At 40.4% G+C, this 13,551-nt stretch overlaps 1 protein-coding gene across 1 annotated transcript; it reads right to left on the reverse strand.

Annotated features, from left to right (window-relative positions):
* Positions 1 to 7,429: 7,429 nt before the first annotated feature.
* On the reverse strand, positions 7,430 to 13,327 carry pou2af1 (POU class 2 homeobox associating factor 1). The gene is made up of 5 exons (XM_079580000.1): positions 13,283 to 13,327; positions 11,194 to 11,321; positions 9,071 to 9,098; positions 8,455 to 8,678; positions 7,430 to 7,852 (listed from the first exon to the last, which is right to left on the reverse strand). Exons 1-5 carry the CDS (start codon positions 13,296 to 13,298, stop codon positions 7,499 to 7,501), a joined length of 750 nt encoding a protein of 249 aa, XP_079436126.1. The 5' UTR covers positions 13,299 to 13,327; the 3' UTR covers positions 7,430 to 7,498.
* Positions 13,328 to 13,551: the final 224 nt, after the last annotated feature.

The following is a 13,551-nucleotide window of genomic DNA, read 5'->3' on the forward strand; positions in this document are numbered from 1 at the left end:
GCAGTGATTTCTCTTATCTTAATATGTAAATATCTTGCCTCATGGATAGATTTCTTGACTCTCAAATCAAGGATAAAATTACTTATTTCAAGAAAATGTCACTTATTTTGCAGTGTAGTGACACATCCTGCAAAAGCTTACTGCACAAAGGCTATATGATATGACTCTCATCCTTTTGCTTCTCTGATTTACTGTACAATGACGGATACGATTCTATAATTGGATTAGAAGAAATACTTTAGTACAACCTTCTTCAAAAACTTGGGCAGTGGAGATTACTTCTTGCACCGATAAACCCCACAGATCGTTTTAACTATTTTTCAACACAAGATTTTATCATAAAGAGAATGTCATAGTTCCCTCTGAGATGGAGTCCAGATAGAATTTAGGTCGGAGCCTTGGGGCCATCGGGACCTCCTAACGGCCCGCAGTACCTCTCCTGTCTGAGGCCCACACCCCTCCCTCTGTGTGCCTGTGAGAGCGGACAGGACAGACAGACAGGACAGGACAGCAGGTCCCAGAAAAGGAGGGAAAAGGAGAGAACTTGCTCTGCTGTGTTGTATTTCGCCCAGCTGTGACTTTTTATTTTATTTTCTTGTAGCCTCCATCGGCTCAGATCTGACATATACGTAGCTGCAGGGTTCAGGACCAATGAGACCATCGTTAAAAGTGACTTGTAGCTACAAATCTTACAGCATCTGGGTTTCAATACACAAACGTTTATCTTGATTCTTCTTGCCACAACAAGCAGACATGGTGCCTGACGGATTAGCCCTGAAGAAGGCTGCGGGGTTTCGGTAGGATGATTGTGAAATGAAAGTAACCTGTTGGGGGAAAAAAGATATAGGGAGTGGCAGAAAAAGTTATATGTAATATCTTTTTTCAAAATGCTTAAGCAGTGACCTTTGCACTGTAACGTTTCCTTATCTCCTCACAAATGTGTGCTCAGTGAAAATATTAACTCGTTTAATCAACATATTGAAATGACTTACTCTATCAGACTGGTGTGTTAAAAAGTAACCAGTGTAGGATATTTCGCTGACGAGCACTTGGGGGCTTGTTCATAACAATCGGCTTAACTTTATGGCTCATTTTTCAGGCTCTAAGCCGCACAACAATGCCCTGTGCGGAGTCAGATCTCTTTATAGACAAGTCCCATCTAGTTGAGTCTAACCCAGAGTGTGAACCTGACCTTTGTCACTGTCAGAGTTGTTCTGCACTGTTCTTTTAGGGTCACAGCACAGTCTGCCAAACCAAACACAAGGAACCGAAAAATGAGCAGGTCTTTGTGTTCTTGCCTTCACACTTCACTAATCCTGCTCCGTGAATGCACGTTTGTGTATATTATTGTGTTTGTATTTCATAAATCCTGTTGGCACGGCCTCCTGCTGAACAAGCACCTGTGGAAATCCCCTGCGTCTTGCAACACCTTTCACTCACACACAAACACGCGCACGCGCACACACTCCGGGCCATTAAAGACTTACTTGTAGCAATATCACTAAAAAATGCTTTTCTTTAAAGCTGCAGGCAAAGTGGTTGAGCATTGTCTGTTGATCCTGCAGTGAGGGCGAGAGTGAAAAGTGAAGAGAGGGTAAACTGATGAAGTGCCTCCCGTAAGTAAACTGTTGGCTCGTCTGTCACTGCGGGATTGAGCGGACATACGTCGAATCATGTCTTAAGCTGTTGGAACTAACCACACACTGTGCTGGAGCAGGACGTCTGAGTTCAGTGTCTTGCCAAGCGGCACAACAACAGCTGGGCTGCACAATAAAAGGCAATTCACTTTGAAATGGCCATTTTAATGACAGGCCATGCATTTGTAATTGTCCAAACTCTTAAAAAATTGTAAAGAACAATCTAAAGAATATTGTAAAGAATTAGGAACAGAAATGTAATTGAACAAAAGAGTCAAACTGAGCTCCAGTGGTAAATTGAGCATAACCTCAAATCATAATAACTCCACACAAGAAGTGACTTCCTGTTTAGATCCAGCACGCCAAAATAAAGGCATACAGCTTGTCTCATTAATTAGTTCAGCGAGTACTTACAACATTGCAAGAATATAATTAAATACACACATTTTAAGTGTTTTGTCTGTATTTAGGCAGAAAGAAAGTTGAACTAATGAACTGCAGAACTAATGAATAAGATGGTGCTTTCATTTTGGCGTGCTGGATCGAAACAGGAAGTCACTTCTTGGGTGGAGTTGTTGTGATTTGAAGTTATGCACAGAGACAATTTGGAGTAATAATAACCTAATGAAAGGCATATGTGACGCAGAGAGTGATCATCTTGTGACCGGAGGGTCGGCGGTTCGAATCCTGCAGGTGCACACTGTTGTTGTGTCCATAGGCAAAACACTTCACCCTCCTTGCCTCCAGTGTCTACATTCACTTGTGTATGAATGGGTGAGTGGTTCCTGAGGATGGGGGAGGTGGAGGAGTTGACCAGTGCAGGACACCACGCTCTGAAACAGGGACAAACCCAGTAGGCGCAGCACCATTTCAGCAGAGAGGAGACTGAAGGCAGCTAGCCAGGTTCCAGGGTCCATTACCTCCGAAAACATGCTGGTCAGGTTGGCCCACAGTGGAAGTGGCTCAGGACTAACACCTGAACACTGTTTCGTTGCACAGGTTGTACAACATAAAGCACTTGCGTCCTTGATGTAAAGCGCTTTGAGTGCATAAAGCAGGTGGAAAGGCACTATATAAATGTGACCATTTGATTTGATTTGATGTGTTTGTCAGGACAGAATTGCATGTGATTCTTGAAGTTTTAATTTAAGATTTTGCTCAAGCTCTTGGACGTGCTTCAAATGTACACTGCTGCTGTGAACTACAATTTCAATACATATAAAGAATCGCTGTTCAAACTTTCTCCCAAAATCTTGCGGCCGTGGCATACAGTCAGTCAAACAGTGAGCCCCTTCCACAATATATTGTGCCATTCTGAGCAAAAACTTTACTTAACAAAACTCCTGCCACTCAGTTAATGCCAATATTAATTCACTGGCTTCAAATGTTTACAAATGGCTTTGGGCCTATAGGCTAAGACCAGATGTTACACAAAAGTCATTCAGAGATTAATCCAGAATTAGAGTCTTGTGCTTCAATATTTCTGCACACATTGGTGAACTGTGTAATACAGTAGACATACAAGGAAGGGACAGTGATAAAATATCAAACTCCCTGGTTAATACAAAACCGCTCACTCATTTTATTACTGATCTGCAGAAAGCTGCATCATAAAGTTAATCAAAGGAAACAGTTATTTTTCTTGAGTGATTGCTCCTCACTTGCTCAAATTAAACCATATACTGTAAGATCAATGACTGGATATCATTATCTTCAGGACTTTTATGAAGCAGATACTACATGCCAGGTCATTCATTGTTTTGGCCTTGTTTTCTGCGTTGCTCAGCTACCAGATAAGGAAAGTGGTAGTCTAGATTTCTGTTTTCCATCCCATTATGTAGATTGCTACAGAGTGTATTGGTGATCGCTGAGGGGTATCATCAAAAATGTGCCCCAGGGCACTTTGTCATGTGGGTGATTCTGTCCCCATTAGTGCTCGGCTAAATGTTTATCTGTCTGCAGCTGTTTGTGGCTGCTTTACTCAGAGTGATAAGAAAACCAAACCAAAACAGAGACAATGCTCTAATTAGCAAGGCATTTATATGTCTTCTTAACAGTTCTTTTTTTTTGATAGCAGAATGTTTATATGCTGTAAATTATGTATTTATGGCATTACATTTCTCGGTGGGGGCCTAACTGCCTTGTCACAGTGTTCTAGGTAACTGGCAAATGTTTGTCACAACACATTTACTTTTGGTCTGCATATAACAGACAGAATTTACCATAACATCAAAGCCAAAAAGCCAACTTCAAATCTATGTCTGGTCACGGTAACAGTCACCAAATATTTTTTTGGCATGTACACAACACAACTGTTATCAAATCACATTGTGCAATGAGCGATACGTTATTGTGTGTTTCGTATCAGGGTGGCTATTGTTTGACTAACTCAGACTTTTACCTTGATTCATATTCCTACACACCAAATCTCAAAGTCAAATACCACAAGAGTGGCTATTGACTTTTCAAACCGACGCTAAGTGGAGCTTTGTATTGTGTGGACATGCTTTTGTTTGAATAGGTGGTCATTCAACTTTTCAGAGTCAGGTTTTCATCTTTCATGTCCTGCTTCACTACATTAACAGAAACATTGTTTAGATCACTTGTTCCCAAAGTCTGGAGTGTTGTAGTCTGATTTACGTACAGTGATAAACTGAAACAAATCTAAAGCTTGATTCAAACTGATGTGTTGACAGTCTTTGAGGGTCTTCTCGCAGTGCCTCTGAGGGCCCCAGGAACCCCAGAAGAAAATGATGATAAATTCTGGTCAAAACAGTGGTCAGTTACTAAGACTTCCAGACTCTAACAGTCAGTAGTTGATAAACAATAAATCATAAACCTTAAAATGTTCTGTTTGTGTGAAGAGTAGCAAAAATATTTACTCTAATGTAATGTTACTTTAAAATATACAGTATATACACAGTTTGCTTGTTCTCCCCGTGCCTGTGTGGGTGCTATACAAATAAAGTCCTCTCCTTTCTCCCTTCCTTATGATAACGGAAAATTAAAAGGCTTATTAACCCTAGATCACGATCGATCAAATTCATAACACCATCACTAACGCCGGGTGATTTTTACCCGAGATAAAACAACCGATAAAAAGTGCTTATCATCAAAATCTATCAAAACATGACAATACATGACACATTGGAGTAGTGTTATTTTATATTAAACTGTGTCATGTCTAATCAAATGAAATCAAAGCATCATGAGAGGACCAGATAAAAATGCTCCAAAATTAGGAAGTTGGGAACAAAAAATTCCTAAAAAATAAAATAATGAAGATGGAAACTTGGGATATGTGAGACTTCTCTGGTGAAGGATCAGTGTCTTTGGCACAAACAGCCGCACGTCATATTTTGAATGGGTATAAATGACCAGTTGACTAAAATAACTATGTGTTACTCACTTGCTGAGAGGCCAGAGACGCCGAACTCTGCGTCAGGAGCAAAGCTGTAGTTGAAGTTACTTACTCAAATAGCTAAATTAGAAATTAGATTAAAACGTAATATGTTGATAATGCACCTCTTCGATAAATCAATGAAAATATCTCTGTCCTGCATGTTTCCTCCCAGCCACAAGGGGTAAGTAAACCTTTTTTTTGTGTTTTTTTATCCCTAAAATTAACGCACAAACCTAATGAGATGTGAAAGTTGTTGCGCGCCCTAAACAAGATGGTTACTGGTTAACTTTTTGGTAAACTGAACAAAAACATTAGTGTCTGTGACCTGCATGAACAAGACAAAACGGTGAGTTGGCATTTTCTCTTTATAATATCGTTATATTACCAGGCAACAGTATTATGCTACAAAGAATTGCACAGTTGTAACTTTTTATAAGAAACACTTTTGATTTGTGTAGCTTTCTTGCAAGAACCCGTTGGGCCAAAACTTAAGCAGTTTTCTCCTATTTTCAGACCTCAGGGGGCTTATACTTAACTTGCCTGAATATCCAAATGGTTTTGCCTGAGAGGAACAGGTGAAGATGAACAAGTCAGAGCACAACCCCAGCGTCCCAGGGGTCTCGTCCTGCAGAGGCACTGTGTGGTCAGCTCCAAGTCACGCAGCATCAAACCAGCAACCACTTGGTAAATGTTGGTCCATAACCCGTCCTGTTTCACTTTTGCTCATAATTTCACTTACAATTTATTATGTTTTAAAGTCTTAAATGTGGCACATGGGATGAGGATGACGCAACACGGGCTCCAATATAAAAACCTGATAGACCAGATAGGAATTACACAGACATTTCATTTATCAGGGGTTTTCCCCGTTCGCTGTAATTGGTATTAGGTCATTTAAGTACAATATAACTGACATTCCCTAGTAGTTGGTGGTTGATTGGTTCATTATACAAGTTCCAGTGAATTGGGACTCCACACCCTTTACTTGTCATGCAACAGCAGGCCAAAAATTGGAAAACCGTTACCCTTGATGTGGACCTACTGGGTTAGTCATCGAGAATGTGTTCTATCTACTTATCCCATACAACTATCCTGTTCCTCTGAGTACACGTTTATAATAGCGCCTATTAATGCACCGACAAATCCACAAGCTACTGCTAACACCATGCAGGTTGTTGTCAGCCCGTGGTGTTTTTTTCAAAGGATGACAGAAGTGAAGTTAAATGCCAGCCGCAGATTAATGTGACCTCGAGGAACAACCTTTTCATATATCCTGACAAGTCCCTCATTCATCCAGTCCCTCCCAAGGTATCAGACTACTGCGCAGGCATGTTTCTGCTGCAACCCCTGTCCCAGAACAAGCGTCTAAAAGAGCCAGTGAAATGATGCATGTTTTAGTGATGCACAATAAACCATAGAAAGCAGTTTGTGTGAAATTGGCGTTAAATATGACTCATAGCAAACAGTAAATCATTTCCAAAAGCAACAAATGGATTGAAAATGTCTTCAAACGTCACAAGTGTGCAGTTGCTTGGAAAAATGCCTGTCGGCTACACCCCACACACCCCACGCACACTGTTGTAGTTTATGCATCGACCGATGTTTAGTGTCAGCTCAAACTTGTCCAACTGAAACCTGCTGCGTCTTGTGAGTGAGTGGTTGGTGTAACATTTACAGATTCCAAAAACGTGCCATTGTGCCTTTTCACTTCTCCTTGTTCGAAATCACCTCTGGGTCTGTTCTTTCAGATCTAACGTGCACATACTCGCAGTCACAGTATCACTCCAGGAGTCAAGTTTCATCCAAGCTCCCCTTTTCAGTTGCAACTACATTTTAGTGTAAAATATTACATTTTGAGTCAGTAAACACATTCCTACTGTAGGAGCTGGCAGAGCATGTGGTCCTTGTGATAGCATCTCTGTGTTTCCAGATGTGAAACAGGGCCCCTCTTCATGTCAGTTTCCCCTTGGGCCAAACTCCTGTGAGCCTGATAGAGGCACTGGGATAGACCCCCCACTGCAAGTTCATGGTGCTCACCGCAAACAGCACTGATCAGTAATATCACTATGTAATATCAGTATGCGGTGGCAGTGATAGATCTTAGATTTTTACAGATTATGTATGTGCGTAACTTTGGCCAAAGAAAAGTTTCCTTCATGTGAAAGTGGTGGTGAAATATGTCTTTTGGATTTGTTGCCGAAAAGCCATGCAAAGTTTCTAGTTGACACATGCTGCTCCTGTACATCCTGAGGCTTCAGGAAGGAGCATGTGGATGAGCTTCAAGGAAAAAGACAAGGGTTGCTTTTCAAAGTTGTGCTTTTATCTTTATAATAAATCTGTGTATAATCCCATCAGACATGACAGTATTAACAGTATTGTGAATGTCCTTTTTTATTATACTTCATGTTTCACATTTTAGTGGAAATTAACGGTTTATTGTACAAAGAGTTGAACTTTATCAGACATTTGTGACAAAGATGGTGTTGCTGCATGAGTTTGTTTCTTCTTCATCATCGGCTTTTTGTTCCTCCAAAAGTTTATCCAAAAGACTTGGAGACTCCTGCTTCTCCTCAGCCTCTTCATGCACGCTCTGCCCCTCTGTGCCAGGGTGTAGCGGCTGCTCCAGGATCTGCGCTTCGTCGTCCCTCACATGGACGTCCAGCTGAGGGATCATGGTGGCCAGAGACATGGAGAGCGGCACGTGGATCAGGGACGACCCGGGCAGAGCTGCAGGACTCGACACTGCGGTCCATGGCAGGTATGTGAGCCCACAGTTCGAATCCATCTGAGGCAGAGGGGTGGGCACAGAAGTCTGCAAAACAAACATGTCAAACTACTCAGAACTGTCACTATCTGTCTTCATTAGCTCCAAACTAACGACCTCCCATCAACAAAGGTCATATGTTAGAGTGAGTTATTATCATTGTTAATTTAACAGAGAGCACTGGAAACAAATGGCTCAGTAAAAGAAGACCCCCTTATTTAACTTGTCACTGAAAGATTTGCAACTCTTTCCATTTCAAGAGGTTGCATTCACGTGGCCTAACATTCCTTTTAACATTGTGGTGGAAGACTTCCCAAATTTGGCTTTGACCTCTCAATATCTGTAATTACTGCACCTACCAACATAAATCATGATGAAGTTCAAGGTCTTGTTTGTCAGCAAAAAATGAAGTCTGGTGAAATAGCCTAATTGTTTTTGAGTTTCAATATTGTGTGGATTTTCTTTTTGGCTGTCGTTTTTTGGCGAAGTTCTCCATCTTGTGATTCATTTGGGCTTCACAAACCTTCCTAGAGTGCAGCGATTTGCATAAGTTTGACATGGATTTCACACTGCGTGACTTATACTGTCGCATTACCGCCCCCCAAGGGCCTGGCAGAATGTATTCTTTTTCCAAGGATATCTGCACTTACTCCAAAGTTGGTGAGGAGTGGCGTGTGCGTATACGTGAGCATGGTGTAGCTGGGGCACAGCGTCTGCATGTACAGGTCAGTGCCAGAGGTGAGGGTGGAGCTTGCTGAGCTGGACTGGCTCTGCGCTGGCAGGTCCTGGACGCCGCTTTCAGGTGGAGACCAGGGCAACGCTCTCCATCCAGAGCACCCTTCACCGAGGGCAGCAGGCTCCGCGCTGAACAGTCCTGGAGATAAGAGACTGTGTGAAAGTTTTGGAGCTATTGCACTGTGGAGTCTGCGCGTGTCTTGAAGATCTTCTTGTTCTGCTGCAGAGTCGTAGATGTACATTTCCCCCAATCCGCATTAGCTTGGTTAAAATTGTGTATTGTCAGTTAGTGTTGGTGTTTTTTGAGTAGCAAATAAAACCTTTAATTCCAACTTCTTTTGTCTCTGAAATACCCCAGCCCTTCTACCTGTCATTTCCATTTCTGCCACTAGAGGGCTGTATGTCGTGAAAACCCCTGAATGACTATATGAATGAAAAAGCTAATTTGATTCAATTAATAACATGATGCCTACATCTACCACTTTGGGGAGGTATGTTTTTTTTTTTGCACAATACCACCATATGCCGTACCTGTTTGGCTGCTGAAATGCCCCACCTCCTGAAACAGATTAAAGAGCAGATGTAACAATAACAAAGCACTGTGTCCATTCACAACATAGAGTGAAGAGTACAGAAGAACCCCAAACAACAGTGGCAATCCAGAGCGTCTCCGGGGCAGTTTATCTTGGGATCAAAGTGTTGGGAAATGTTGGAAAAGACAGCATGAGTTTTGTGAAATTGTTATTGGATTACCCTTTTATTGAACATTCAACTGACTCTGTGGTGCTGTTACTGCAAGATACATAGAGTAGGAAATACAATGAGCCCAGAGGCGTGGAATATTCAGTACCCAATGAAATTTATTTAGTTTCACATAAAATTCTCTAGTGCCAAGATACTACCAGAGGCACGAGAGAAACTAAATCGTTTTCTTAAAAACATTGTGTCTTAACAGGCTGGGGCCAAACAAGTAAAAACCTGACCTATTTGATCCCCTGTAATTATATAAACACATGCATTATTATGTTTTCTGCTGCAGTTCAGAAAACAAAGGACATGTACATGTAGAAACTATAACCCACTTATAATTGTTGCGATTGCGTAAAAGGACGCGTCTTCTCCTGAAGGCACAACGGACTCCAGACAGCAGCAGCCCCTTTGAAGGGATGAGAAACGCCAGATGTGGGGTGTATTTATAAAACAGTGGTGTTTGGTGACATTTATGCGTGGCTTTTGATTGAGTGTCTCCAAATGATTTAACTGATGATTTCAGCAATATTTGTTTTGACATCTTTGGAAGTTTTCAGGGAGCTAAAAGTAGCTGAAAGATGCTGACGGCACAGTCAAGCATTTTTACCTTACCTATGAAGTTTAATACATAGGCATTATGTGACCGCCTGTTGTTTAGTGTATTTGAATAAGCTAGAATCCAGGACTTCAGGGGGTTCTTGGGGTTGACACTGTGTTGTACTTTGGGAAGTGTGGTGTATAAAGGTGATTTGGCAAGTGAGGAAATCGAGTGCTCTGGGCATACTGTGGAGGGGTGCATGCTGTCATGTGCCCTCAGAAACACAATTTTTAACAGATCCACTCTACTCTTGGTGTGGTCTGTCTGTCTGTGTCTTATGTGCGATGTTTATATGTGCGATTCATGTATCAAGCCCTGAAGTCATGCAGTAAACTGTCATAAAAAAACACCTGGATTATGTGAGGACAACAGGGATGGGCCGAGTCTCCAACTGGATCTATCATTCGTTGACGAATATTCCTGTTGGCATTAAGACGGGGACATGGGTAAGATAAGGACTTTTACTGCCAATAAAATGAACCATAAAAAAGCACAAGTCTTTGATCTGTGCAGGTACAGTCTGCCCGACTTTGTAATGTTCCCATTAATTATAATCAGTCATCCAAAGAATGGCTGCATAATAGGTGCCAAACTTTTACAATAGCCTCTGACGGTAAATGAAACATCACAAGCAACGGTTACTGTTCAAAATCTGCACAAAATTAATTAATTAACATGCTCCCCTAAGGAGAAGTTTTTATTTAATTTTTTAGCTGTACACTGTACATGTAATTTATTATCCTAACAGTTGTCAGACAAAATTCAACATAATCAGACACTCATGGAGCCGTCAAACCAGTTTGTCATTAATAACGTAATGTAGATAAATATCATACTGACAGGTAAACGTTATGTATTGTCATACTGTGTTTACATGTGGCAGCTGTCCCATCACTGTGGTGGATCTTAATTCATGAGAAATGATGTATCCATAAAGAGGAAGTTAGTTATGTTTACTTTACATTTCCAGGGAAAAGGGCTGTTCTAACTGTTCACCCAACCCGATATACTGTCAGTGGGTTTATGAACTGTCTATTATGTTGAATGAATGGAATTTATCCTGATATAAACTTTTATGAAAACATAACTCTGAATAAGAGTAAGGAAAAACACATCCTTTCTATTCCATTTGTGAATGCATCATACATTTGTTCAGTTAATAAACAGAAAAAAAATCATATGATTTTTTGTTACAGACTGCTACATGATGAAGTAAAACCTAAAGCCACTGTTTAAACATTTGAACTCAAACGTTGACAGGTGGCCTTTACATCAGCAAAAGTGTGAAGATTATAAAAGCTCCCACCACACTTGTAGCAGCTGTCTTAGAGATAGAAGCTGCTGCACTTCTCTTTCTCCTCAGCAGTTCTTTGACTGGATCTCTGACCCGCACTCCTTGGTATGGTCTGGGCCGCACTTCAGCTGCAGGTTGTGCTTCAAGAAAGAATGCAATGTTAGGCTTGTGCAGGTACTGCATGTAAGTAAGTGCAGTTTCTATCTAAAATCCATGGTAACCTATTATGCTTCCGTGAAGGCTTATGACGCATGAAACTTTCTAATCCTATATTTAAACCTCTTCAGCAGTTAATATTTAAGATACATGAGGTTTGATAAGCAGGATGATAAAATACAATTGTTATGAGAGCTGAGAAGCCGTAAGGTCACATGGGGAACCTTGAGCATGTTTTCAGTATTTCATTTCCATGAAAAATCAAACCTTTAATTCCAACGCAGCCTTATTCAGAAAGCTTCTTGACAGTTGTGATATTTTTCTGAATGACTCTCTGCAAGTGCAAGCATGAGAGGAAATGTGATATGTCTTGGGGCTTTGGTTAAATTGCATGTGTGAAACAATGAGCCCAGTTTGACGGTGCTGCAGGCTACCACTTACCTTACAGTAAGTAAGTACAAATTTACTCCAAACTTAAGTTTCAGGTTCTTTACTGTTAGTTGGTAAACTGATCATTACCGGTAAAAACTACCAGGAAATCACAGCTCCTGGTGGTCACACAGGCTTAGAACATTCTTTTTACAGCTTGGTTTGGGAAATTGCTGACACTGATATGTTGCTCTCCTTAATCTTGTAAAGAGCAGGACTCAAAGTGTGATTGCACAGTTCACAAGTTCAAAATGTATCTGTTTCAGTCCATCTGAAGATGAACTTTGAATGTCCCCTCCAGCATTCTCAGCTGCCTACAAGCAAAAGTTTTATAAATATATGGGAGAGATATTGCACACAAACTGACCTATGTCTTGTACAAAATGCATTAAAAAAAAAAGAATAATAATGGTGTAAAGTAAACGTTATAATGCACACACAAAGATTAACTTTGTGTCTATCCAATCAGATAGACCACCACCCATTACAGATTTAATCATTATTTCTTTCCACCCCCATTGTTACATATTAAGTTTTTAAATGCTGAATTGAAGTTTTGATTGAGGAGAACATAATGAGCAACTCGTGCTGCCTTACGCCTACATATCCCCTTCAGTATGCTACCAGTACTAACCTAGAGGAGACGAAGTGCAAAGAAAATGCAGTTCTTCTGACATTGAGCCTTGTGTGGACAAGAATTTGTCTGTGAATGAATAAATGAGAAGTCTTTTCTAATGCACATTGATGAAATTCAAACTTTGACGATTGAGTTTACATTTATGTACAGGATTGAATGTTCACTTGCACACACAATGGCAAGCTTTTCCTAATACTATATAAATAGAGTACATGTCTCGGCCTAAATGTGTGCATGTATATCCATATATCTATATATCAATATATCAATATATCAATATATCCATATATCTATATATCCATGAATAAATTCGTACATGGAGCATTGTAGTGAAGTGTAGAATGTTTCGCTTCTGATCCGTCAGCAAACTAAAGTTTCAGCTCAGCTTTAGTTTATTTGGATGAGAGGCGAACACTTCAACTGCAGAGTACAGAAGATGACTCGAGAACCTTCATTGAAGATGGACAACTCCTGTACGACTGAGAGCCTACACAGACACTTAAAGAGGAAGTTGCACATCTGTGCATTTCTTTATTGATGCAGGGTCCTGAACATTTTGCATATCAAGATTGCATCCCAGTCATAACATACGGCCATCGGATTATCTTCCTCTTTCCAGAACAGCTTTTACATTGACTTTTTTAAACTATTACAAGGTATATTTATATTATTATGTTCTGCATGTTACTTTATGCCCAGTTTTACAGTAGATTGATTTGAGATTTAAATTTTACAAATTATCATCGTTTGACAACACAGTTTACAATGAGCCAATACATACATAAGAAGAATGTCATTTTAGCTGACTTTGTCTTAGTTAGAATCTATTTATTAGACGGATAATAAGAAAAAGAGTGAATTCCTGTCAGATGTACTTACATTTGTCCCAGTGCATACTGATGGCTGTATTTGAGCGATACTGAAGACAGATTAAAGTGGTGACATGCCGTGGCTTTTTATAACAGCGAAGAACGAGGTCCCCTGGGATTTCTGTTCAAACCCAAACCTCGCAACAACAAGTTTCATTTGTTACCGCTTTAATTTGCTGATCATTTTATACTCTTACTGTTTGTGCTTCAATCACATTTCTCTGCAGAACAAACTTCATATACTGTATGCATGATATATTACCAGTGAATCAACAAGGC

This window comes from Gobius niger, assembly GCF_951799975.1.
Source record: "Gobius niger genome assembly, chromosome: 1".
In the NCBI taxonomy this organism is placed as follows: Eukaryota; Metazoa; Chordata; class Actinopteri; order Gobiiformes; family Gobiidae; genus Gobius; species Gobius niger.